Source organism: Petromyzon marinus, unplaced genomic scaffold (assembly GCF_048934315.1).
Source record: "Petromyzon marinus isolate PM22_M1 ecotype Great Lakes invasive population unplaced genomic scaffold, UKy_Petmar_22M1.pri1.0 PM_Scaffold_48, whole genome shotgun sequence".
In the NCBI taxonomy this organism is placed as follows: domain Eukaryota; kingdom Metazoa; phylum Chordata; class Hyperoartia; order Petromyzontiformes; family Petromyzontidae; genus Petromyzon; species Petromyzon marinus.
In genome coordinates this window covers 80,824-107,844 of record NW_027423479.1, presented here as the reverse complement: position 1 = coordinate 107,844, position 27,021 = coordinate 80,824, and the positions used below count along the sequence as shown (strand labels likewise).

Below are 27,021 nucleotides of genomic sequence, written 5' to 3'. Positions count from 1 at the left end.
GTGTGTACAGGTGTGTACAGGTGTGTACAGGTGTGTGTACAGGTGTGTGTGTGGTGTGTACAGGTGTGTACAGGTGTGTACAGGTGTGTGCATGTGTGTACAGGTGAGTGTGTGTACAGGTGTGTACAGGTGTGTACAGGTGAGTGTGTGTGTACAGGTGTGTACAGGTGTGTACAGGTGTGTGTGCAGGTGTGTGCAGGTGTGTACAGGTGTGTACAGGTGTGTGGTGTGTGCAGGTGTGTACAGGTGTGTACAGGTGTGGTGTGTACAGGTGTGTACAGGTGTGTACAGGTGTGTGTGTGTGGTGTGTACAGGTGTGTACAGGTGTGTGTACAGGTGTGTACAGGTGTGTACAGGTGTGTGTGTGCAGGTGTGTACAGGTGTGTACAGGTGTGTACAGGTGTGTGCATGTGTGTACAGGTGTGTACAGGTGTGTACAGGTGTGTGTGTGTGTGTGCATGTGTGTACAGGTGAGTGTGTGTACAGGTGTGTACAGGTGTGTGTACAGGTGTGTGTGTGTGCATGTGTGTACAGGTGTGTACGTGGTGTGTACAGGTGTGTGCATGTGTGTACAGGTGTGTGTGTGCAGGTGTGTACAGGTGTGTGTACAGGTGTGTACAGGTGTGTGTGTGTGGTGTGTACAGGTGTGTACAGGTGTGTGTACAGGTGTGTGTGTGTGGTGTGTACAGGTGTGTACTGTGTGCAGGAGTGTGTGTGTGGTGTGGGCAGGTGTGTACAGGTATGTACAGGTGTGTGTGTGTGTGGTGTGTACAGGTGTGTGCAGGTTTGTACAGGTGTGTGTGGTGTGTACAGGTGTGTGTACAGGTGTGTACAGGTGAGTGTGTGTGTACAGGTGTGTACAGGTGTGTGTGTGGTGTGTACAGGTGTGTACAGGTGTGTACAGGTGTGTGTGTACTGTGTGCAGGTGTGTGGTGTGTGCAGGTGTGTACAGGTGTGTACTGTGTGCAGGTGTGTGTGGTGTGTACAGGTGTGTACAGGTGTGTACAGGTGTGTGCAGTGTGCAGGTGTGTGTGTGTGGTGTGTGTAGGTGTGTACAGGTGTGTACAGGTGTGTACAGGTGTGTGTGTACTGTGTGCAGGTGTGTGGTGTGTGCAGGTGTGTACAGGTGTGTACAGGTGTGTACAAGTGTGTGCATGTGTGTGTGTGTGCAGGTGTGTGTGTGTGGTGTGTACAGGTGTGTGTGTGGTGTGTGCAGGTGTGTACAGGTGTGTGTGTGCAGGTGTGTGCAGGTGTGTACAGGTGTGTACAGGTGTGTGCATGTGTGTACAGGTGTGTGTGGTGTGTACAGGTGTGTACAGGTGTGTGCATGTGTGTGCATGTGTGTACAGGTATGTGTGTGGTGTGTACAGGTGTGTACAGGTGTGTAAAGGTGTGTGTGTGTGGTGTGTACAGGTGTGTACAGGTGTGTGGTGTGTGCAGGTGTGTACAGGTGTGTACAGGTGTGTGCAGTGTGCAGGTGTGTGTGGTGTGTGTAGATGTGTACAGGTGTGTACAGGTGTAGTGTGTACAGGTGTGTGTGGTGTGTGTACAGGTGTGTGTGTGTGCAGGTGTGTGTGTGGTGTGTACAGGTGTGTGCATGTGTGTACAGGTGTGTGTGGTGTGTACAGGTGTGTGGGCAGGTGTGTACAGGTGTGTGCATGTGTGTACAGGTGTGTGTGGTGTGTACAGGTGTGTACAGGTGTGTGGTGTGTGTGTGGTGTGTGCAGGTGTGTACAGGTGTGTACAGGTGTGTGTACAGGTGTGTGTGGTGTGTACAGGTGTGTACAGGTGAGTGTGTGTACTGGTGTGTACAGGTGTGTACAGGTGTGTGCATGTGCATGTGTGTACAGGTGTGTGTGTGGTGTGTACAGGTGTGTACGTGGTGTGTGTGGTGTGTACAGGTGTGTACAGGTGTGTGTGTGGTGTGCGCAGGTGTGTGTGGTGGGAGTAGGTGTGTACATGTGTGTACAGGTGAGTGTGTGTGTACAGGCTTGTGCAGGTGTGTACAGGTGTGTGCAGGTGTGCGTGTGTACAGGTGTGTGCACGTGTGCGTGTGTACAGTTGTGTGTGTGTGGTGTGTGTAGGTGTGTGCAGGTGTGTACAGGTGTGTACAGGTGTGTGTGTGTGGTGTGTCCAGGTGTGTACAGGTGAGTGTGCGTGTAGAGGTGTGTGCAGGTGTGTACAGGTGTGTACAGGTGTGTACAGGTGAGTGTGTGGTGTGCAGGTGTGTGGTGTGTGTAGGTGTGTACAGGTGTGTGCAGGTGTGCGTGTGTACAGGTGTGTGTGTACAGGTATGTGTGTGTGGTGTGTGTAGGTGTGCAGGTGTGTACAGGTGTGTGTGTGTACAGGTGTGTGCAGGTGTGTAGAGTGTGCAGGTGTGTGTGTGTGGTGTGTGCAGGTGTGCGTGTGTACAGGTGTGTGTACAGGTGTGTGTGTACAGGTGTGGTGTGTACAGGTGTGGTGTGTACAGGTGTGTACAGGTGTGTGTGGTGTGTGCAGGTGTGTACAGGTGTGTGTGTGGTGTGTGCAGGTGTGTACAGGTGTGTGTACAGGTGTGTGCAGGTGTGTACAGGTGTGTGTACAGGTGTGTGCAGGTGTGTACAGGTGTGTGTGTACAGGTGTGTGCAGGTGTGTACAGTTGTGTGGTGTGTACAGGTGTGTGTGGTGTGTGCAGGTGTGCAGATGTGTACAGGTGTGTACAGGTGTGGTGTGTGTAGGTGTACTGGTGTGCAGGTGTGTACAGGTGTGCGTGTGTACAGGTGTCCGAGTGTGTGTGTGAGAGTGTGTGAGTGAGTGATTGTGTGAGTTTGTGAGTGTGTGAGTGTGTGTGTGAGAGTGTGAGTGAGTGTGTGTGAGTGTGTGAGTGTGTGTAAGTGAGTGTGTGTGTGTGAGTGTGTGAGTGAGTGTGTGAGTCAGTGTGTGAGTGTATGAGTGAGTGAGTGTGTGAGTGAGTGTGTGAGTCAGTGTGTGAGTGAGAGTGTGAGTGAGTGTGTGAGTGAGAGTGTGAGTGAGTGTGTGTGAGTGAGTGTGTGAGTGAGTGTGTGAGTCAGTGTGTGAGTGTATGAGTGAGTGAGTGTGTGAGTTAGTGTGTGTGAGTGAGTGTGTGAGTGTGTGTGTGAGTTAGTGTGTGTGTGTGTGAGTGTGTGTGTGTGAGTGTGTGTAAGTGAGTGTGTGTGAGTGAGTGAGTGGGTGTGTGAGTGAGTGTGTGAGTCAGTGTGTGAGTGTATGAGTGAGTGAGTGTGTGAGTCAGTGTGTGTGAGTGAGTGTGTGAGTGTGTGAGAGAGTGAGTGAGAGAGTGTGTGTGTGTGTGTGAGTTTGTGAGTGTGTGAGTGAGTGTGTGAGTGTGTGAGTGAGTGTGTAAGTGAGTGTGTGTGTGCGTGTGTACAGGTGTGTGTGAGTGAGTGTGTGAGTGAGTGTGTGTGTGGTGTGTACGTGTGTGAGTGTGTGTGAGTGTGTGTGAGTGTTTGAGTGAGTGAGTGTGTGAGTGAGTATGTGAGTGAGTGTGTGAGTGAGTGTGTGAGGGAATGGGTGAGTGTGTGAGTGTGTGTGTGAGTGTGTGAGTGAGTGTGTGAGGGAATGAGTGAGTGTGTGAGTGTGTGAGTGAGTGTGTGAGTGTGTGTGTGTCAGTGTGTGAGTGTGTGAGAGAGTGTGTGAGGGAATGAGTGAGTGTGTGTGTGTGAGTGAGTGCGTGAGGGGATGAGTGAGTGTGTGAGTGTGTGTGAGTGTGTGAGTGAGTGTGTGAATGAGTGAGTGTGTGAGTGAGTGTGTGAGTGAGTGAGTGTGTGTGAGTGAGTGTGTGTGTGAGTGTGTGTGTGCGTGAGTGAGTGAGTGTGTGAGTGAGTGTGTGTGAGTGAGTGTGTGTGTGCGTGAGTGAGTGAGTGGTGTCTACAGGTGAGTGAGTGGTGTCTACAGGTGAGTGCATGTACAGGTGTGTGTGTGTGTATAGGTGTGGGTGTGTGTGGGCGCGGTGTATAGGTGTGTGTGTACAGGTGTGTGTGTGTCGTGTGTGTATAGGTGTGTGTGGTGTGTGCTGTGTGTATAGGTGTGTGTGGTGTGTGCTGTGTGTACATAGTCGCTACTCACCAATAGCACTTGCCCCTAAAGGCTACACGGGACACCTTTGTCTTTGTGGGCGCATGTACAGTGCGTGTGGGATATGTGGAATCAGATCTCATGGATCCCTGAAAGATCTGGGGAGACACATTCCCATCGCGTGAGTGGGTGGGTGGGTGAGTGGGTGGGTGGGTGAGTGGGTGGGTGGGTGAGTGAGTGGGTGAGTGGGTGGGTGAGTGAGTGGGTGGGTGGGTGGGTGAGTGGGTGGGAGGGTGGGTGGGTGAGTGGGTGAGTGAGTGAGTGGGTGGGTGAGTGAGTGAGTGAGTGGGTGAGTGAGTGGGTGAGTGGGTGGGTGAGTGGGTGAGTGAGTGGGTGGGTGAGCGAGTGGGTGAGTGAGTGAGTGAGTGGGTGGGTGAGTGGGTGAGTGGGTGAGTGGGTGGGTGAGTGGGTGGGTGGGTGAGTGAGTGGGTGGGTGAGTGGGTGGCTGAGTGGGTGAGTGGGTGGGTGAGTGGGTAGGTGGGTGAGTGGGTGAGTGGGTGGGTGGGTGAGTGGGTGGGTGGCTGAGTGGGTGGGTGGCTGAGTGGGTGAGTGGGTGGGTGAGTAAGTGGGTGGGTGAGTGGGTGAGTGGGTGGGTGAGTGGGTGGGTGAGTAGGTGGGTGGGTGAGTGGGTGGGTGGCTGAGTGGGTGGGTGGCTGAGTGGGTGGGTGGCTGAGTGGGTGAGTGGGTGGGTGAGTAAGTGGGTGGGTGAGTGGGTGAGTGGGTGGGTGGGTGGGTGCGTGGGTGAGTGAGTGAGTGTGTGAGTGGGTGTGTGAGTGGGTGGGTGAGTGAGTGGGTGGGTGGGTGAGTGGGTGGGTGGGTGAGTGAGTAGGTGAGTGAGTGGGTGAGTGGGTGGGTGAGTGGGTGAGTGAGTGGGTGAGTGAGTGAGTGAGTGGGTGAGTGAGTGGGTGAGTGAGTAGGTGAGTGAGTGGGTGGGTGAGTGAGTGAGTGGGTGAGTGGGTGGGTGGGTGAGTGTGTGGGTGGGTGAGTGGGTGGGTGAGTGAGTGGTTGAGTGGGTGAGTGGTTGAGTGCGTGGGTCAGTGAGTGGGTGGGTGGGAGAGTGAGTGGGTGAGTGAGTGGGTGAGTGGGTGAGTGAGTAGGTGGGTGGGTGAGTGAGTGAGTGGGTGGGTGGGTGGGTGAGTGAGTGGGTGGGTGGGTAGGTGAGTGAGTGGGTGAGTGAGTGAGTGGGTGAGTGGGTGGGTGAGTGAGTGGGTGGGTGGGTGAGTGAGTGAGTGGGTGAGTGGTTGAATGGGTGGGTGAGTGAGTGAGGGGGTGGGTGAGTGAGTGGGTGAGTGGTTGAGTGAGTGGGTGAGTGAGTGGGTGAGTGAGTAGGTGAGTGGTTGAGTGGGTGGGTGAGTGAGTGGGTGGGTGGGTGGGTGGGTGAGTGGGTGAGTGAGTGGGTGAGTGAGTGGGTGAGTGGCTAAGTGAGTGGGTGAGTGAGTTGTTGAGTGGGTGAGTGAGTGGGTGACATTCCCATCAGTGAGCTCCTTTGGCAGGCGAGGCATCGTTGGCTGGGTCATGTCGCCCGCATGCCCAGCCACCACATGAGTGGGTGGGTGGGTCGTTGAGTGGGTGAGTGGGTGAGTGAGTGGGTGGGTGAGTGGGTGGATGAGTGGGTGGGTAAGTGGGCGGGTGGGTGAGTGGGTGGGTGGGTGAGTGAGTGGGTGGGTGAGTGCGTGGGTGGGTGAGTGCCAGGCCAGGTGCACCTTGAGGCTACTGGGCAGTTGGAGGCAGTCGCCCTCCAACAACAACGTAGGGCGGAGGAGCGACGCTCACAACAACGAGCGGAGTGCCGGGTGGCTAAAGCACAGCAAGTTGGCACAGGTGGTGCATCAGCCAGTCATCTCAGTCATCTCAGTCAGTCGACCCATGGCACCTGCAGGGTCTGTCACGTGACCTCCTCCTGCACCTAGCCTGGCACAGCAGTCAACCCATGGCACCTGCTGGGTCTGTTCCGTGACCTCTCTCATCATCACCACAGTGGCTAGGAGATGTTGACTACCTCGCCTGGTCTACAGGAGGTTGTGGGTTAGACCCTGACACCCACAGTGGCTAGGAGATGTTGACTACCTCGCCTGGTCTACAAGAGGCGTGGGTTAGACCCCGGACCCTGACGGTGGGTCTCTGTTATTGTGGGTCTCTGTTAGTGTGGGTCTCTGTGGGTCTCTGTTAGTGTGGGTCTCTGTGGGTCTCTGTGAGTGTGGGTCTCTGTGGGTCTCTGTGAGTGTGGGTCTCTGTGAGTGTGGGTCTCTGTTAGTGTGGGTCTCTGTTAGTGTGGGTCTCTGTGGGTCTCTGTGAGTGTGGGTCTCTTAGAGTGTGGGTCTCTGTGAGTGTGGGTCTCTGTGGGTCTCTGTTAGTGTGAGTCTCTGTGGGTCTCTATGAGTGTGGGTCTCTGTGTGTCTCTATGAGTGTGGGTCTCTGTGGGTCTCTGTGAGTGTGGGTCTCTGTGGGTCTCTGTGAGTGTGGGTCTCTGTGGGTCTCTGTGAGTGTGGGTCTCTGTGAGTGTGGGTCTCTGTGGGTCTCTGTGAGTGTGGGTCTCTGTGTGTCTCTATGAGTGTAGGTCTCTATGAGTGTGGGTCTCTGTGGGTCTCTGTGAGTGTGGGTCTCTGTGTGTCTCTTAGAGTGTGGGTCTCTGTGAGTGTGGGTCTCTGTGGGTCTCTGTTAGTGTGGGTCTCTGTGGGTCTCTGTGAGTGTGGGTCTCTGTGGGTCTCTATGAGTGTGGGTCTCTGTGTGTCTCTATGAGTGTGGGTCTCTGTGGGTCTCTTTGAGTGTGGGTCTCTGTGGGTCTCTGTGAGTGTGTGTATCTGTGGGTCTCTATGAGTGTGGGTCTCTGTGGGTCTCTGTGGGTCTCTATGCGTGCGGGTCTCTGTGGGTCTCTATGAGTGTGGGTCTCTGTGGGTCTCTATGAGTGTGGGTCTCTGTGGGTCTCTGTGAGTGTGGGTCTCTGTGGGTCTCTATGAGTGTGGGTCTCTGTGGGTCTCTGTGTGGGTCTCTATGAGTGTGGGTCTCTATGAGTGTGGGTCTCTGTGGGTCTCTATGAGTGTGGGTCTCTGTGGGTCTCTGTGACTGTGGGTCTCTGTGAGTGTGGGTCTCTGTGGGTCTCTGTGAGTATGGGTGTCTGTGGGTCTCTGTTAGTGTGGGTCTCTGTGAGTGTGTGTCTCTGTGGGTCTCTGTGAGTGTGGGTCTCTGTGGGTCTCTATGAGTGTGGGTCTCTGTGGGTCTCTGTGTGGGTCTCTATGAGTGTGGGTCTCTATGAGTGTGGGTCTCTGTGGGTCTCTATGAGTGTGGGTCTCTGTGGGTCTCTGTGACTGTGGGTCTCTGTGAGTGTGTGTCTCTGTGGGTCTCTGTTAGTGTGGGTCTCTGTGGGTCTCTGTTTGTGTGGGTCTCTGTGGGTCTCTATGAGTGTGGGTCTCTGTGGGTCTCTGGGAGTGTGGGTCTCTGTGGGTCTCTGTGAGTGTGGGTCTCTGTGGGTCTCTGTGAGTGTGGGTCTCTGTGGGTCTCTATGAGTGTGGGTCTCTGTGGGTCTCTATGAGTGTGGGTCTCTGTGGGTCTCTGGGAGTGTGAGTCTCTGTGGGTCTCTATGAGTGTGGGTCTCTGTGGGTCTCTATGAGTGTGGGTCTCTGTGGGTCTCTATGCGTGCGGGTCTCTGTGGGTCTCTGTGCGTCTCTGATAAGCCGCTCGCCTGATCCGCTATCCCTCCGCGTGATAAGCAAATCGCTTGCAGAGTTCCCCAACAGCACTTGCCCCCTACAGCCCGTTAGAGGCTACCTGGGCGTTGCTGGGATCCTTTGTCTGTAGTGTACATTATGAGGGGGGGGGGGGTGAATATCCCCATGGGGCCCCATCACCCCTTGGGTTCACATTCCTGTGTGGAGAGAGAAATTATCTGTACAGGTGAGAGTGTGTGTACAGGTATGTGTGTGTGTGTACAGGTGTGTGTGTGTGTACAGGTGTGTGTGTGTGTGTACAGGTGAGAGTGTGTGTACAGGTGAGAGTGTGTGTACAGGTGAGAGTGTGTGTGTACAGGTGTGTGTGTACAGGTGAGAGTGTGTGTGTACAGGTGTGTGTGTGTGTACAGGTGAGAGTGTGTGTACAGGTGTGTGTGTGTGTGCAGGTGTGTGTGTGTGTACAGGTGAGAGTGTGTGTACAGATGTGTGTGTACAGGTGAGAGTGTGTGTACAGGTGTGTGTGTACAGGTGTGTGTGTGTACAGGTGTGTGTGTACAGGTGTGTGTGTGTACAGGTGAGAGTGTGTGTACAGGTGTGTGTGTGTACAGGTGAGAGTGTGTGTACAGGTGAGAGTGTGTGTACAGGTGTGTGTGTACAGGTGTGTGTGTACAGGTGAGTGTGTACAGGTGTGTGTCTGTACAGGTATTTGTGTGTGTACAGGTGTGTGTGTACAGGTGTGTGTGTACAGGTGAGTGTGTGTACAGGTGTGTGTGTACAGGTGTGTGTGTGTACAGGTGTGTGTGTGTACAGGTGAGAGTGTGTGTACAGGTGTGTGTGTGTACAGGTGTGTGTGTACAGGTGTGTGTGTACAGGTGTGTGTGTGTACAGGTGAGAGTGTGTGTACAGGTGTGTGTGTGTACAGGTGTGTGTGTGTGTACAGGTGTGTGTACAGGTGAGAGTGTGTGTACAGGTGTGTGTGTGTGTACAGGTGTGTGTGTGTACAGGTGTGTGTGTACAGGTGTGTGTGTGTACAGGTGAGTGTACAGGTGTGTATACAGGTGAGAGTGTGTGTACAGGTGTGTGTCTGTACAGGTGTGTGTGTGTGTGTACAGGTGAGAGTGTGTGTACAGGTGTGTGTGTGTGTGTCCAGGTGTGTGTACAGGTATGTGTGTGTGTACAGGTGAGTGTGTGTGTACAGGTGTGTGTGTGTACAGGTGAGAGTGTGTGTGTGTACAGGTGAGTGTGTGTACAGGTGTGTGTACAGGTGTGTGTGTACAGGTGAGAGTGTGTGTACAGGTGAGAGTGTGTGTACAGGTGAGTGTGTGTACAGGTGTGTGTACAGGTGTGTGTGTACAGGTATGTGTGTGTGTACAGGTGAGTGTGTGTACAGGTGTGGGTGTACAGGTGTGTGTGTACAGGTGTGTGTGTGTACAGGTGTGTGTGTGTGTACCTGCACCTGCCTGGGTATTTTGTACCATCGGACACTCCACCCCCACAACTCCCAATCGGTGATGGGGCAGTTGTGGAGAGAGTGGAGAGTTTCCCATACCTGGGCAGTGTGCTTATGACTGGCTCCAGTTTAACAGCAGAGGTCTCACTCCGAATCAGTCGAGCGGCAATATCTTTTCATCGGTTGCGTAACGCTGTGTGGAAGCTACCTGGTCTGTCGCTCCGCACTAAGCTTCAGGTCTTCTCGGCCACGGTCATTCCCTCCCTTCTCTACGCTTGCGAAACGTGGACCCCCCTAATGGAACATCTTCGCCGGTTAGAAACATTTAGGCTGACCTGCCTACGATCCATCCTGGGTTTAACCAGACTGGATTGTGTGAGGAGCTCACAAATCCTTGAAAGATCTGGGCAGGGTCCCATCGGTGAGCTCCTCCGGCAGGCAAGGCTGCGATGGCTGGGTCATGTAGCCCGCATGCCCAGCCACCGCATGCCGAAACAGCTTTTGTTTGGCCGGATTGAGGGGGCTAAGCGGGCGCGGCACGGGCTAGAGAAGAGATGGAGTGATGTGGTACAGGAGGACGTGGAGCTGAGTGGACTTGCCGATGACTGGTACCAGCGGTGTCAAGATCGGCCTCTGTGGAGGAGGCTCGTGAAGGATGCTACTGGGCAGTTGGAGGCAGTCGCCCTCCAACAACAACGGAGGGCGGAGGAGCGACGCTCACAACAGCGAGCGGAGCGCCGGGTGGCTAAAGCACAGCAGGTTGGCACAGTAGGGGGCACAGGTGGTGCATCAGCCAGTCATCTCAGTCAGTCGACCCGTGGCACCTGGGTCTGCCCCGTGACCTCCTGCCAGCGGGCGTTCGACACTTCACGTGGCCTCAGGGTGCACATAGCCTGGCACAAGCGTCGTGGTGACGTCACCGCCACTTAGTGGCGAATGGCGGTTGTTGTTGTTGTTGTTGTGTGTGTACAGGTGAGAGTGTGTGTACAGGTGTGTGTGTGTACAGGTGTGTGTGTACAGGTGTGTGTGTGTGTACAGGTGTGTGTACAGGTGAGAGTGTGTGTACAGGTGTGTGTGTGTGTGTACAGGTGTGTGTGTGTACAGGTGTGTGTGTACAGGTGTGTGTGTGTACAGGTGAGTGTACAGGTGTGTATACAGGTGAGAGTGTGTGTACAGGTGTGTGTACAGGTATGTGTGTGTGTACAGGTGAGTGTGTGTGTACAGGTGTGTGTGTGTACAGGTGAGAGTGTGTGTGTGTACAGGTGAGTGTGTGTACAGGTGTGTGTACAGGTGTGTGTGTACAGGTGAGAGTGTGTGTACAGGTGAGAGTGTGTGTACAGGTGAGTGTGTGTACAGGTGTGTGTACAGGTGTGTGTGTACAGGTATGTGTGTGTGTACAGGTGAGTGTGTGTACAGGTGTGTGTGTACAGGTGTGTGTGTGTACACGTGAGAGTGTGTGTACAGGTGTGTGTACAGGTGTGTGTGTGTACAGGTGAGAGTGTGTGTACAGGTGTGTGTTTGTACAGGTGTGTGTACAGGTGTGTGTGTACAGGTGAGAGTGTGTGTACGAGTGTGTGTGTACAGGTGTGTGTACAGGTGTGTGTGTACAGGTGAGTGTGTGTGTGTACAGGTGAGTGTGTGTGTGTGTACAGGTGAGTGTGTACAGGTGTGTGTACAGGTGTGTGTGTACAGGTGAGTGTGTGTGTGTGTGTACAGGTGAGTGTGTGTGTGTGTACAGGTGAGTGTGTGTACAGGTGAGTGTGTTTGTACAGGTGTGTGTGTGTACAGGTGTGTGTTTGGGTACAGGTGTGTCTGTATGTATGTTTACAGGGGTGTGTGTGTGTGTACGTGTCTGGTCTGGAGTGATTGGAGGGCATGGGCCAGATCAGCTCAATAACAACGGTAGGAGGCTGCTAGATTTTTGTGCAGCCCATGGGCTTGTAATTACCAACACGCTGTTCCGGCATCGGCGCATCCACACAACATCATGGATGCATGCCGGGTCCAAGCAAGAACATCTGCTGGACTACATAGTGATGGACCAGCGAATGCGAGCCCATGTCCTTGACATCAGGACCTACCGTGGAGCTGATCTGCCCTCTGACCATCGACTAGTCATCTGTAAGATGCGCCTGCCATTCTTCCACTCCGGTGGTGGGTGTACACCCAGGACCCCATTCAAACCCATTGAGGCCTGGTCTCAGTTATCTGATGAAAGTTGCAAGCGAGAATTTCATCATCGCTTGCGGCTGGGATTGGCATCGTCCCCGACTCCTCCTGATGTCGAGGGTAAATGGGCGAGGTTTAGGACTGTGACTCATGCAGCTGCAATGGCTGCTTTGGGTATGCGGTCCAGACCTCCCCAGAGACCCTGGCTGACAGAGGAGGTGTTCAGGATGGTTGAGAAAAAGCGACAGGCCCACTGTCATCGGCTCACAGAATCCCACGTCAGAGAATGAGGAGGCTTACCGCAGCCTTCGCTCGGCGGTTCGGAGAGCCGTGAGGCGCTGCAAGGATGGGTGGTGGTCGCGGGTTGCTGAGGAGATGGAGCCTGCCTCAATGGCCCGCGATCACAAATCTCTATTTAACTCCATGAAAAAAGTAACCTGCAGCGCCACACCTATTTCCATCATTAGGGGAAAGAATGGTGATCCAATCTCTGACCCCCAGGAACAGGTTTGCAGATTTGCTGAGCATTTATGTGAGGTTCTGGGGGAGGGGAAATCCCTCGGCCTGGAAAACATCGTGGGACAAATTGGGTTGACCCTGCTGAGGCTGCGGTGTCTCAAATATTGGAAGAAGTCACCCCCTATGAGTGGCTGGCTGAGGTGCCATCTGTTGAGGAAGTACTGAAGGCGATCCGGAGTCTGAGACCAGGAAATGCACCGGGCAGAGATGATCTTCCAAGCGAAATGCTGAGGGAGGGTGGAATTTGTGCACAGACTGCCCTACATGACATCATAACAACAGTCTGGACCACTGGACGGGTCCCGCAGGATTGGAAGGATGCCCTGGTGGTCCCCCTCTTTAAGAAGGGGGACCGCACAGACTGTAACAACTACAGGGGCATCTCACTCCTCAGTGTGCAGGAAAGGTCCTTGCAAGGATTATTCAACATCGCCTTGCCAGGCACGCTGAGGAGAGGCTTGCGGAGCCCCAATGCGGTTTCAGTAGGCCTGGGCTCTGGGTTATTCTTCATGCTTTCTGAGTCCCTGACCCTCTGCTCACGATCATTAAGGACCTTCATGATGGTGAGCAGGCCCGGGTAAAACTACGTGGCCGGGAGTCTGAGCCATTCCCTGTTCACCCAGAGCCCTCATTACTTTGATTAGTGGCATTGTCTTTGAGCTGTGTGACGCCTTCTGGCGTCATCTGGTCGAGCACCAATTGGGTCGAGGCTCAAAAGAAAGCCGTCCCTTGGTGTGGACCAATCAGTTTCAAGGACAATGCATCATCATATTATCAAAGTATGTTTTTTGTTTGCATTTTGACTGCAGGTATTGTGGTTAATGCAGACATGAATCATCGTAAAAAGGTTTCAGTTTTGTTGCCATATTAAGGTGAGTGTCATGGGCTAGAGGAGATATGGAGCTGATGAGTGGGTGAGTGAGTGAGTGGGTGAGTGAATGAATGAGTGGGTGGGTGAGGGAGTGGGTTGATGGGTGAGTGGGTGTGTGGGTTAGTGAGTGGGTGAGTGGGTGAGTGAATGAGTGGGTGGGTGAGTGGGTGAATGAGTGGGTGAGTGAGTGGGTGAGTGGGTGAGTGAGAGGGTGAGTGGGTTAGTGAGTGGGTGAGTGAGTGGGTTAGTGAGTGAGTGAGTGGGTGAGTGGGTGAGTGAGTGGGTTAGTGAGTGAGTGAGTGGGTGAGTGATTGAGTGAATGAGTGGGTGGGTGAGTGGGTGAATGAATAGGTGGGTGAGTGAGTGGGTGAGTGGGTGAGTGAGTGGGTAAGTGAGTGGGTGGGTGAGTGAATGAATGAGTGGGTGGGTGAATGAATGAGTGGGTGGGTGAATGAATGAGTGGGTGAATGAATGAGTGGGTGAGTGAGTGAGTGATTTCGTGGGTAGGTGAGTGAGTGGGTGAGTGAGTGACTCGGGCTAGAGAAGCGATGGAGCGACGTGGTACAGGAGGATTTGGAGCTGAGTGGACTTGCCGATGACCGGTACCGATCTTGATCTTAAGCGTTCGTGGCTGCAAGAATTCACACGTAGGTAGAAAAATAACCAAGGGACCACGACCTTTCGATAGCAACACGAGCCACCGTCTGCAGGTGAAACAATCGAGCAGGCGGACTGCTGAGGCAGGAGGAAATGTAGCGAGGGGGCTCCTGCAAGCGGAGGTGATTTCGACGTTTATGGTGGGTCTAACGCAAGGGTGAGTGGGCTGGTCTAGCGATGGAATTGGTACCAGCGGTGTCAAGATCGGCCTCCGTGGAGGAGGCTCGTGAACCACCACCACCTTTACCACCACCACCTTAACTCCATCACCACCACCACCTTTACCACCAGCACCTTACCACCACCACCTTAACTCCATCACCACCACCACCTTTACCACCACCACCACCTTAACTCCGTGACCACCATCACCACCACTACCACCACCTTACCGCCACCACCACCACCTTACCACCACCACCTTACCACCACCACCACCACCTTACCACCACCACCTTACCACCACCACCACCTTACCACCACTACCACCACTACCACCACCTTACCGCCACCACCACCACCTTACCACCACCTTACCACCACCACCTTACCACCACCACCACCACCACCTTACCACCACCACCACCACCACCACCTTACCACCACCACCTTACCACCACCTTACCACCACCACCACCATACCACCACCACCACCTTACCACCACCACCTTACCACCACCACCACCACCACCACCTTACCACCACCACGACCTTGACTCCGTGACCACCTCCACCACGTGACCACCACCACCACGTGACCACCACCTCACGCCGCCGCTGCAGCTACATGGTGCAGGACCTGATGGAGACGGACCTCTACAAGTTGCTTCGCTCGCAGCGCCTGAGCGCGGAGCATGCCTGCTACTTCCTGTACCAGCTGCTGCGGGGACTCAAGTACGTCCACTCGGCCAACGTCCTTCACCGGGACCTCAAGCCCTCCAACCTGCTGGTCAACACTACCTGTGACCTCAAGGTACACACGGGGAGACACGGGGAGACACACGGGGAGAGACACGGGGAGACACTCACTGTGAGACACTCAAGTACGTCCACTCGGCCAACGTCCTTCACCGGGACCTCAAGCCCTCCAACCTGCTGGTCAACACTACCTGTGACCTCAAGGTACACACGGGGAGACACGGGGAGAGACACGGGGAGACACGGGGAGAGACACGGGGAGACACGGGGAGACACGGGGAGACACGGTGAGACACGGGGAGACACTCACGGGGAGACACTCAAGTACGTCCACTCGGCCAACGTCCTTCACCGGGACCTCAAGCCCTCCAACCTGCTAGTCAACACTACCTGTGACCTCAAGGTAGACACAGAGACACGGGGAGACACTCACGGGGAGACACGGGGAGACACGGGGAGACACTCAAGTACGTCCACTCGGCCAACGTCCTTCACCGGGACCTCAAGCCCTCCAACCTGCTAGTCAACACTACCTGTGACCTCAAGGTACACACGGGGAGACACTCACGGGGACACGGGGTGACACGGGGGGACACGGGGAGACACTCACGGGGAGACACGGGGAGACACGGGGAGACACGGGGAGACACGGTGAGACACTCACGGTGAGACACGGTGAGACACTCAAGTACGTCCACTCGGCCAACGTCCTTCACCGGGACCTCAAGCCCTCCAACCTGCTAGTCAACACTACCTGTGACCTCAAGGTACACACGGGGAGACACTCACGGGGACACGGGGTGACACGGGGGGACACGGGGAGACACTCACGGGGAGACACGGGGAGACACGGGGAGACACGGGGAGACACGGGGAGACACAGTGAGACACGGGGAGACACGGGGAGACACGGGGAGACACGGGGAGACACGGTGAGACACTCACGGGGAGACACTCAAGTACGTCCACTCGGCCAACGTCCTTCACCGGGACCTCAAGCCCTCCAACCTGCTAGTCAACACAACCTGTGACCTCAAGGTAGACACGGGGAGACACGGGGAGACACGGGGAGACACGGTGAGACACGGTGAGACACTCAAGTATGTCCACTCGGCCAACGTCCTTCACCGGGACCTCAAGCCCTCCAACCTGCTGGTCAACACTACCTGTGACCTCAAGGTAGACACGGGGAGACACGGGGAGACACGGGGAGACACGGGGAGACACGGGGAGAGACACGGGGAGACACTCACGGGGAGACACTCAAGTACGTCCACTCGGCCAACGTCCTTCACCGGGACCTCAAGCCCTCCAACCTGCTAGTCAACACTACCTGTGACCTCAAGGTAGACACGCGGAGACACGGGGAGACACGGGGAGACACGGGGAGACACGGGGGGACACGGTGAGACACTCACGGGGAGACACGGGGAGACACGGGGAGACACACGGGGAAACACAGTGAGACACGGGGAGACACTCACCGGGAGACACGGGGAGACACGGGGAGACACGGTGAGACACGGTGAGACACGGGGAGACACGGGGAGACACGGGGAGAGACACGGGGAGACACTCACGGGGAGACACGGGGAGACACGGGGAGACACACGGGGAAACACAGTGAGACACGGGGAGACACTCACCGGGAGACACGGGGAGACACGGGGAGACACGGTGAGACACGGTGAGACACGGGGAGACACTCACGGTGAGACACTCACGGGGAGACACTCAAGTACGTCCACTCGGCCAACGTCCTTCACCGGGACCTCAAGCCCTCCAACCTGCTAGTCAACACAACCTGTGACCTCAAGGTAGACACGGGGAGACACGGGGAGACACGGGGAGACACGGGGAGACACGGTGAGACACGGGGAGACACTCACGGTGAGACACGGTGAGACACGGGGAGACACTCACGGTGAGACACGGGGAGACACGGGGAGACACGGTGAGACACTCACAGGGAGACACGGTGAGACACGGGGAGACACTCACGGTGAGACACGGGGAGACACGGGGAGACACGGTGAGACACTCACAGGGAGACACGGGGAGACACGGGGAGACACGGGGAGACACACACGGGGAGACACGGGGAGACACGGGGAGACACGGGGAGACACTCACGGTGAGACACTCACGGGGAGACACTCACGGGGAGACACTCACGGAGACACACGTAAGAGTCGTCCGTCACTTACCGGTATCGTCACGTGACGCCCCCCCCCCTCACCCCCCTCACCCCCTCCTCTCCGCGTGTCTCCGTCTGTCCCCCCCTGTCTCCGTGTCTCCCCGCCGTGTCTCTGTGTCTCCCTGCCGTGTCTCGGTGTGTCCCCCCGTGTCTCCGTGTCCCCCCCCCCCCGTGTCTGTGTGTGTCCCCCCGTGTCTCCGTGTCTCCGTCTGTCCCCGCCGTCTCCGTGTCTCCGTGTGTCCCCCCGTGTGTCCCCCCGTGTCTGTGTGTGTCCCCCCGTGTCTCCGTGTCTCCGTCTGTCCCCGCCGTCTCCGTGTCTCCGTGTGTCCCCCCGTGTGTCCCCGCCGTGTCTCCCCCCCGTGTCTCGGTGTTGTCCCCCCGTGTCTCCAGATCTGCGACTTTGGGCTGGCGAGGGTGGCGGATCCAGAGCACGACCACACGGGATTCCTGACGGAGTACGTAGCGACTCGCTGGTACCGTGCCCCTGAAGTGATGCTCAACTCTAAGGTACAGAGACACACAGAGAGACACACAGACACACACACAGAGACACACAGAGACACACAGACACACACAGACACAGAGACACACAGACACACACAGACACACACAGACACACACACACACACAGAGACACACACAGACACACAGAGACACACACACAGAGACACACACAGACACACACACAGACACAGACGGGATTCCTGACGGAGTACGTAGCGACTCGCTGGTACCGTGCCCCTGAAGTGATGCTCAACTCTAAGGTACAGAGACACACAGAGAGACACACAGACACACACACAGAGACACACAGAGACACACAGACACACACAGAGACACACAGACACAGAGACACACACAGAGACACACACAGAGACACACACAGACACACACAGAGACACACACACAGACACACACAGAGACATACACAGACACACACACAGACACAACACAGACACACAGACACACACACAGAGACACAGACGGGGTTCCTGACGGAGTACGTAGCGACTCGCTGGTACCGTGCCCCTGAAGTGATGCTCAACTCTAAGGTACAGAGACACACACACAGAGACACACACATACACACAGAGACACACACACAGAGACACACACAGAGACACACACAGAGACACACACAGACACACACAGAGACACACACACAGACACACACAGAGACATACACAGACACACACACAGACACACACAGACACACAGACACACACACAGAGACACAGACGGGGTTCCTGACGGAGTACGTAGCGACTCGCTGGTACCGTGCCCCTGAAGTGATGCTCAACTCTAAGGTACACACAGAGACACACAGAGACACACACAGACAGAGACACACACAGAGACACACAGAGACACACACAGACACACACAGAGACACACACACAGAGACACACACAGACAGAGACACACACAGAGACACACAGAGACACACACAGACACACACAGAGACAGAGACACAGACACACACAGAGACACACACAGAGACACACACAGAGACACACACAGAGACACACAGAGACACACACAGACACAGACAGGATTCCTGACGGAGTACGTAGCGACACGCTGGTACCGTGCCCCTGAAGTGATGCTCAACTCTAAGGTACTCACACACACAGAGACACACACAGAGACACACAGAGACACACACAGACACACACAGACAGAGACACACAGACACACACAGAGACACACAGAGACACACACAGAGACACACAGAGACACACACACAGACACACACACAGACACACACAGAGACACACAGAGACACACACAGAGACACACAGAGACACACACACAGACACACACACAGACACACACAGAGACACACAGAGACACACAGACACACACACAGAGACACACACAGACACACACAGACACACACACACAGACAGAGACACACACACACACAGAGACGCACAGAGACACACACAGACACACACAGAGACACACAGAGACACACACACAGAGACACACACACAGAGACACACAGACACACACAGACACACAGACACACACAGAGACACACATAGAGACACACACAGACACACACAGAGACACACACAGACACACACACAGAGACACACACACACAGACACAGACACACACACACTCAGACACACACACACAGAGACAGAGACCTACAGAGACACACACATACACACACAGAGACACACAGAGACACACAGACACACACACAGAGACACACACACAGAGACACAGAGAGACACACAGAGACACACAGAGAGAAACACAGAGACACACACACAGACACACAGAGACACACACAGAGACACACACACAGAGACACACACAGAGACACACAGAGACACACACACAGACACACACACACACACACAGAGACACACACAGAGACACACACAGAGACACACACACACAGACACACACAGAGACACACAGAGACACACACACAGACACACAGAGACACACACACAGACAGAGACACAGAGACACACAGAGACACACACAGAGACACACACAGAGACACACAGACACACACAGAGACACACACAGACACACACACAGACACACACACAGACACACACAGAGACCCACACAGAGACACACACAGAGACACACACAGAGACACACACAGACACACACACAGAGACACACAGACACACACAGACACACACACAGACACACACAGACACACACACAGAGACAAACAGAGACACACACAGAGACAGACACACAGAGACACACACAGAGACACACAGAGACACACAGAGACAGAGACACACACAGAGACACACAGAGACACACAAACAGACACACACAGTGACACAGATACACACACACAGACACACACAGAGACACACAGAGACACACATAGAGACACACACACAGACACACACAGAGACAGAGACACACACACACAGACACACACACAGACACACACAGAGACAGAGACACACACACACAGACACACACAGAGACACACACAGAGACACACAGATATATACACACACAGACACACACAGAGACACTCAGAGACACACAGAGACACACAGAGACACACAGACACACACAGAGACACACACACAGACACACACAGAGACACACAGAGACACACAGAGACCCACAGACACACACAGAGACACACACACAGACACACAGAGACACACACACAGACACACAGAGACACACACACAGACACACAGAGACATACACAGACACACACAGAGACACACAGAGACATACACAGAGACACACACAGAGACACACACAGAGACACACAGAGACACACAGAGACACACACAGAGACACACAGACATACACACAGAGACACACAGACACACACAGACACACACAGAGACACACACAGAGACACACAGAGACACACAGAGACAGACAGACACAGACAGAGACACACACAGAGACACACAGAGACACACAGAGACACACACAGAGACCCACAGACACACACAGAGACACACAGAGACACACAGACACACACAGAGACACACACAGAGACACACACAGAGAACCACAGACACATACAGAAACACACACAGAGACACACACACACACAGACACACAGAGACACACAGAGACAGATAGACACAGACAGAGACACACAGAGACACACAGAGACACACACAGAGACACACAGAGACAGACAGAGACAGACAGAGACACAGACACACACAGAAACACACAGAGACACACAGACACACACAGAGACACACAGAGACACAAACAGAGATACACAGAGACACACAGACAGAGACACACACAGAGACACACACAGAGACACACAGACACACACAGAGACCCACACAGAGACACACACAGAGACACACACAGAGACACACACAGACACACACACAGAGACACACAGACACACACAGACACACACACAGACACACACAGACACACACACAGAGACAAACAGAGACACACACAGAGACAGACACACAGAGACACACACAGAGACACACAGAGACACACAGAGACAGAGACACACACAGACACACACAGAGACACACAGAGACACACATAGAGACACACACACAGACACACACAGAGACAGAGACACACACACACAGACACACACACAGACACACACAGAGACAGAGACACACACACACAGACACACACAGAGACACACACAGAGACACACAGATATATACACACACAGACACACACAGAGACACTCAGAGACACACAGAGACACACAGAGACACACAGACACACACAGAGACACACACACAGACACACACAGAGACACACAGAGACACACAGAGACCCACAGACACACACAGAGACACACACACAGACACACAGAGACACACACACAGACACACAGAGACACACACACAGACACACAGAGACATACACAGACACACACAGAGACACACAGAGACATACACAGAGACACACACAGAGACACACACAGAGACACACAGAGACACACAGAGACACACACAGAGACACACAGACATACACACAGAGACACACAGACACACACAGACACACACAGAGACACACACAGAGACACACAGAGACACACAGAGACAGACAGACACAGACAGAGACACACACAGAGACACACAGAGACACACAGAGACACACACAGAGACCCACAGACACACACAGAGACACACAGAGACACACAGACACACACAGAGACACACACAGAGACACACACAGAGAACCACAGACACATACAGAAACACACACAGAGACACACACACACACAGACACACAGAGACACACAGAGACAGATAGACACAGACAGAGACACACAGAGACACACAGAGACACACACAGAGACACACAGAGACAGACAGAGACAGACAGAGACACAGACACACACAGAAACACACAGAGACACACAGACACACACAGAGACACACAGAGACACAAACAGAGATACACAGAGACACACAGACAGAGACACACACAGAGACACACACAGAGACACACAGACACACACAGAGACCCACACAGAGACACACACAGAGACACACACAGAGACACACACAGACACACACACAGAGACACACAGACACACACAGACACACACACAGACACACACAGACACACACACAGAGACAAACAGAGACACACACAGAGACAGACACACAGAGACACACACAGAGACACACAGAGACACACAGAGACAGAGACACACACAGACACACACAGAGACACACAGAGACACACATAGAGACACACACACAGACACACACAGAGACAGAGACACACACACACAGACACACACACAGACACACACAGAGACAGAGACACACACACACAGACACACACAGAGACACACACAGAGACACACAGATATATACACACACAGACACACACAGAGACACTCAGAGACACACAGAGACACACAGAGACACACAGACACACACAGAGACACACACAGACACACACAGAGACACACAGAGACACACAGAGACCCACAGACACACACAGAGACACACACACAGACACACAGAGACACACACACAGACACACAGAGACACACACACAGACACACAGAGACATACACAGACACACACAGAGACACACAGAGACATACACAGAGACACACACAGAGACACACACAGAGACACACAGAGACACACAGAGACACACACAGAGACACACAGACATACACACAGAGACACACAGACACACACAGACACACACAGAGACACACACAGAGACACACAGAGACACACAGAGACAGACAGACACAGACAGAGACACACACAGAGACACACAGAGACACACAGAGACACACACAGAGACCCACAGACACACACAGAGACACACAGAGACACACAGACACACACAGAGACACACACAGAGAACCACAGACACATACAGAAACACACACAGAGACACACACACACACAGACACACAGAGACACACAGAGACAGATAGACACAGACAGAGACACACAGAGACACACACAGAGACACACAGAGACAGACAGAGACAGACAGAGACACAGACACACACAGAAACACACAGAGACACACAGACACACACAGAGACACACAGAGACACAAACAGAGATACACAGAGACACACAGACAGAGACACACACAGAGACACACACAGAGACACACAGACACACACAGAGACACACACAGAGACACACAGAGACACACAGAGACACACACAGAGACACACACAGAGACAGAGACACACAGACACACAGAGACGCTTCACAACCATCACCACTACCACCACCGCCACCACCACCACCGCCATCACCACTACCACCACCACCATCACCACCATCACCACCACCATCGACACCACCACAACCACCACCACCGACACCACCACCACCACCACGACCACCACCACCACCACCACCATCACCACCACCATCACCACCACCATCACCACCACCATCACCACCATCACCACCACCGACACCACCACCACCACCATCACCACCACCACCACCACCGACACCACCACCACCACCACCACCACCGACACCACCACCATCACCATCACTACCACCACAACCACCACCACCATCACCACCATCACCACCACCGCCATCACCACCGCCACCACCACCACCACCACCATCACCACCATCACCGCCATCACCACCACCACCACCACCACCATCACCACCACCACCACCACCATCATCACCACCACCACCATCACCACCATCACCATCACCACCACCACCATCACCACCATCACCGCCATCACCACCACCATCACCACCATCATCACCACCACCACTACCACCATCACCACCACCACCATCACCACCACCACCATCACCACCACCACCATCACCATCACCACCACCATCACCACCATCACCACCACCATCACCACCACCACCACCACCATCATCACCATCACCACCACCACCACCACCATCACCACCACCATCACCACCACCACCACCACCGACACGTGCTCTGTGTGTCTACGGCAGGGCTACAGCAAGGCTATTGACACGTGGTCTGTGGGCTGCATTCTGGCCGAGATGTTTGGGGGCAAACCGCTGTTCCCCGGCAAGCACTACCTGGATCAGCTCAACCAGATCCTCGGTAAGCACGCTGGCACCCCGGCAAACTCCACCCGGCAAAACTCACCCCTGGCAAAACACCCCCAGCCAACACCCCCTAGCCAACACCCCGGCAAAACTCCACCCGGCAAACTCCATCCCTGGCAAAACACCCCCAACCAACACCCCCTAGCCAACACCCCCCTAGCCAACACCCCCCTAGCCAACACCCCCTAGCCAACACCCCCCTAGCCAACACCCCCTAGCCAACACCCCCTAGCCAACACCCCCAGCCAACACCCCCTAGCCAACACCCCCCTAGCCAACACCCCCTAGCCAACACCCCCTAGCCAACACCCCCTAGCCAACACCCCCAGCCAACACCCCCTAGCCAACACCCCCCTAGCCAACACCCCCTAGCCAACACCCCGGCAAAACTCCACCCGGCAAACTCCATCCCTGGCAAAACACCCCCAGCCAACACCCTCAGCCAACACCCCTCCAACCAACACCCCCTAGCCAACACCCCCCTAGCCAACACCCCCCTAGCCAACACCCCCTAGCCAACACCCCCCTAGCCAACACCCCCTAGCCAACACCCCCTAGCCAACACCCCCAGCCAACACCCCCTAGCCAACACCCCCCTAGCCAACACCCCCTAGCCAACACCCCCTAGCCAACACCCCCAGCCAACACCCCCTAGCCAACACCCCCTAGCCAACACCCCTAGCCAACACCCCTAGCCAACACCCCCAGCCAACACCCCTTTGGCCAACACCCCCTAGCCAACACCCCTAGCCAACACCCCTAGCCAACACCCCTAGCCAACACCCCCTAGCCAACACCCCCTGGCCAACACCCCCTCGCCAACACCCCCTAGCCAACACCCCCTGGCCAACACCCCCTGGCCAACACCCCCTAGCCAACACCCCCAGCCAACACCCCTAGCCAACACCCCCTAGCCAACACCCCCTAGCCAACACCCCTAGCCAACACCCCCAGCCAACACCCCTTTGGCCAACACCCCCTAGCCAACACCCCTAGCCAACACCCCTAGCCAACACCCCCTAGCCAACACCCCCTAGCCAACACCCCCCGTGTCTCTCCCCCCGTGTCTCTCTCTCCCCGTGTCTCTCTCCCCGTGTCTCTCTCTCCCCGTGTCTCTCTCCCCGTGTCTCTCTCCCCGTGTCTCTCTCTCCCCGTGTCTCTCCCCGTGTCTCTCTCCCCGTGTCTCTCTCTCCCCTCGTGTCTCTCCCCTCGTGTCTCTCCCCCCGTGTCTCTCTCTCCCCGTGTCTCTCTCCCCGTGTCTCTCTCTCCCCGTGTCTCTCTCTCCCCGTGTCTCTCTCTCCCCGTGTCTCTCTCCCCGTGTCTCTCTCCCCCCGTGTCTCTCTCCCCGTGTCTCTCTCTCCCCTCGTGTCTCTCCCCTCGTGTCTCTCCCCCCGTGTCTCTCTCTCCCCGTGTCTCTCTCCCCGTGTCTCTCTCTCCCCGTGTCTCTCTCTCCCCGTGTCTCTCTCTCCCCGTGTCTCTCTCCCCGTGTCTCTCTCCCCCCGTGTCTCTCTCCCCGTGTCTCTCTCCCCGTGTCTCTCACCGTGTCTCTCTCCGTGTCTCTCCCCCTGTGTCTCTCTCCCCCCGTGTCTCTCTCCCCGTGTCTCTCCCCCCGTGTCTCTCCCCCCGTGTCTCTCCACCCCCCCCCCCCACCACCACCCCCCCACCACCACCCCCCCACCACCCCCCCACCACCACCCCCCCACCATCACCCCCCACCACCACCCCCCCACCACTGTAGCCGTGCTGGGATCTCCCTCCGCCGGCGATCTGAGCTGCATCATGAACCCCAAGGCCCGGAACTACATCCAGTCCCTCCCTGGCAAGCCCAAGGTCGAGTGGAGGAAGCTTTACCCCAGCGCTAGCGCGGACGGTAACCCGGGGGAGAGACACGGGGGGAGAGACACGGGGAGAGAGACACGGGGAGAGAGACACGGGGGAGACACGGGGGGAGACACGGGGGAGAGACACGGGGAGAGAGACACGGGGGAGAGACATGGGGGAGACACGGGGAGAGAGACACGGGGGGAGACACGGGGGGAGAGACACGGGGGAGAGACATGGGGAGAGAGACACGGGGGAGAGACACGGGGAGAGAGACACGGGGGAGACACGGGGGGAGACACGGGGGAGAGACACGGGGAGAGAGACACTGGGGGAGACAAAGGGAGAGAGACACGGGGGAGACACGGGGGGGAGACACGGGGGGGAGACACGGGGGAGACACGGGGGAGACACGGGGAGAGACACGGGGAGAGAGACACGGGGGAGACACGTGGGGGGAGACACGGGGGAGACACGGCGAGAGAGACACGGGGGAGACACGGGGAGAGAGACACGGGGGAGAGACGGGGGGAGAGACACGGGGAGAGACACGGGGGGAGAGACACGGGGAGAGACACGGGGGGAGAGACACGGGGGGAGACACGGGGAGAGAGACATGGGGAGAGACACGGGGAGAGACATGGGGAGAGAGACACGGGGGAGACACGGGGGGAGACACGGGGGGAGAGATACGGGGGAGACACGGGGGATAGACACGGGGGGGGAGACACGGGGGGAGAGACACGGGGGAGACATGGGGAGAGAGACACGGGGGACAGACACGGGGGGAGAGACACGGGGGAGACACGGGGGAGAGAGACGGGGGAGACACGGGGGGGAGACACGGGGGAGACACGGGGAGAGAGACACGGGGGAGAGACGGGGAGAGACACGGGGAGAGAGACACGGGGGAGAGACGGGGAGAGACGGGGAGAGACACGGGGAGAGAGACACGGGGAGAGAGACACGGGGGAGAGACGGGGGGAGAGGCGGGGGGAGAGACACGGGGAGAGAGACACGGGGGAGAGACGGGGGGAGAGACACGGGGGGAGAGACACGGGGGGAGACACGGGGAGAGACACGGGGAGAGAGACACGGGGGGAGACACGGGGGAGACACGGGGAGAGAGACACGGGGGGAGACACGGGGAGAGAGACACGGGGGGAGACACGGGGAGAGACATGGGGAGAGAGACACGGGGGAGACACGGGGGGAGACACGGGGAGAGACACGGGGGAGAGACGGGGAGAGAGACACAGGGAGAGACACGGGGAGAGACACGGGGAGAGAGACACGGGGAGAGAGACACGGGGGAGACACGGGGGGAGACACGGGGAGAGAGACACGGGGGAGAGAGACACGGGGGAGACACGGGGGGGAGACACGGGGGGAGAGACACGGGGAGAGAGACACGGGGGGAGAGACACGGGGAGAGAGACACGGGGGGGAGACACGGGGAGAGAGACACGGGGGGAGACACGGGGGAGAGAGACACGGGGGAGACACGGGGGGAGACACGGGGGAGAGACACGGGGGGAGACACGGGGAGAGACATGGGGAGAGAGACACGGGGGAGACACGGG

General features: G+C 55.9%; 1 protein-coding gene across 5 annotated transcripts in view; it reads left to right on the top strand.

Annotated features, from left to right (window-relative positions):
* Positions 1-27,021, top strand: part of LOC116958119 (mitogen-activated protein kinase 1-like) — a 60,931-nt gene that overhangs the window by 16,873 nt on the left and 17,037 nt on the right. For all 5 annotated transcript variants that reach the window (XM_076064480.1, XM_076064479.1, XM_076064478.1 and 2 more), the window contains exons 4-7: positions 14,207-14,396; positions 16,929-17,045; positions 23,498-23,612; positions 25,356-25,487. In XM_076064480.1, coding sequence (XP_075920595.1) covers positions 14,207-14,396; positions 16,929-17,045; positions 23,498-23,612; positions 25,356-25,487 — 554 coding nt within the window. The remainder of the gene's footprint in view (positions 1-14,206; positions 14,397-16,928; positions 17,046-23,497; positions 23,613-25,355; positions 25,488-27,021) is intronic.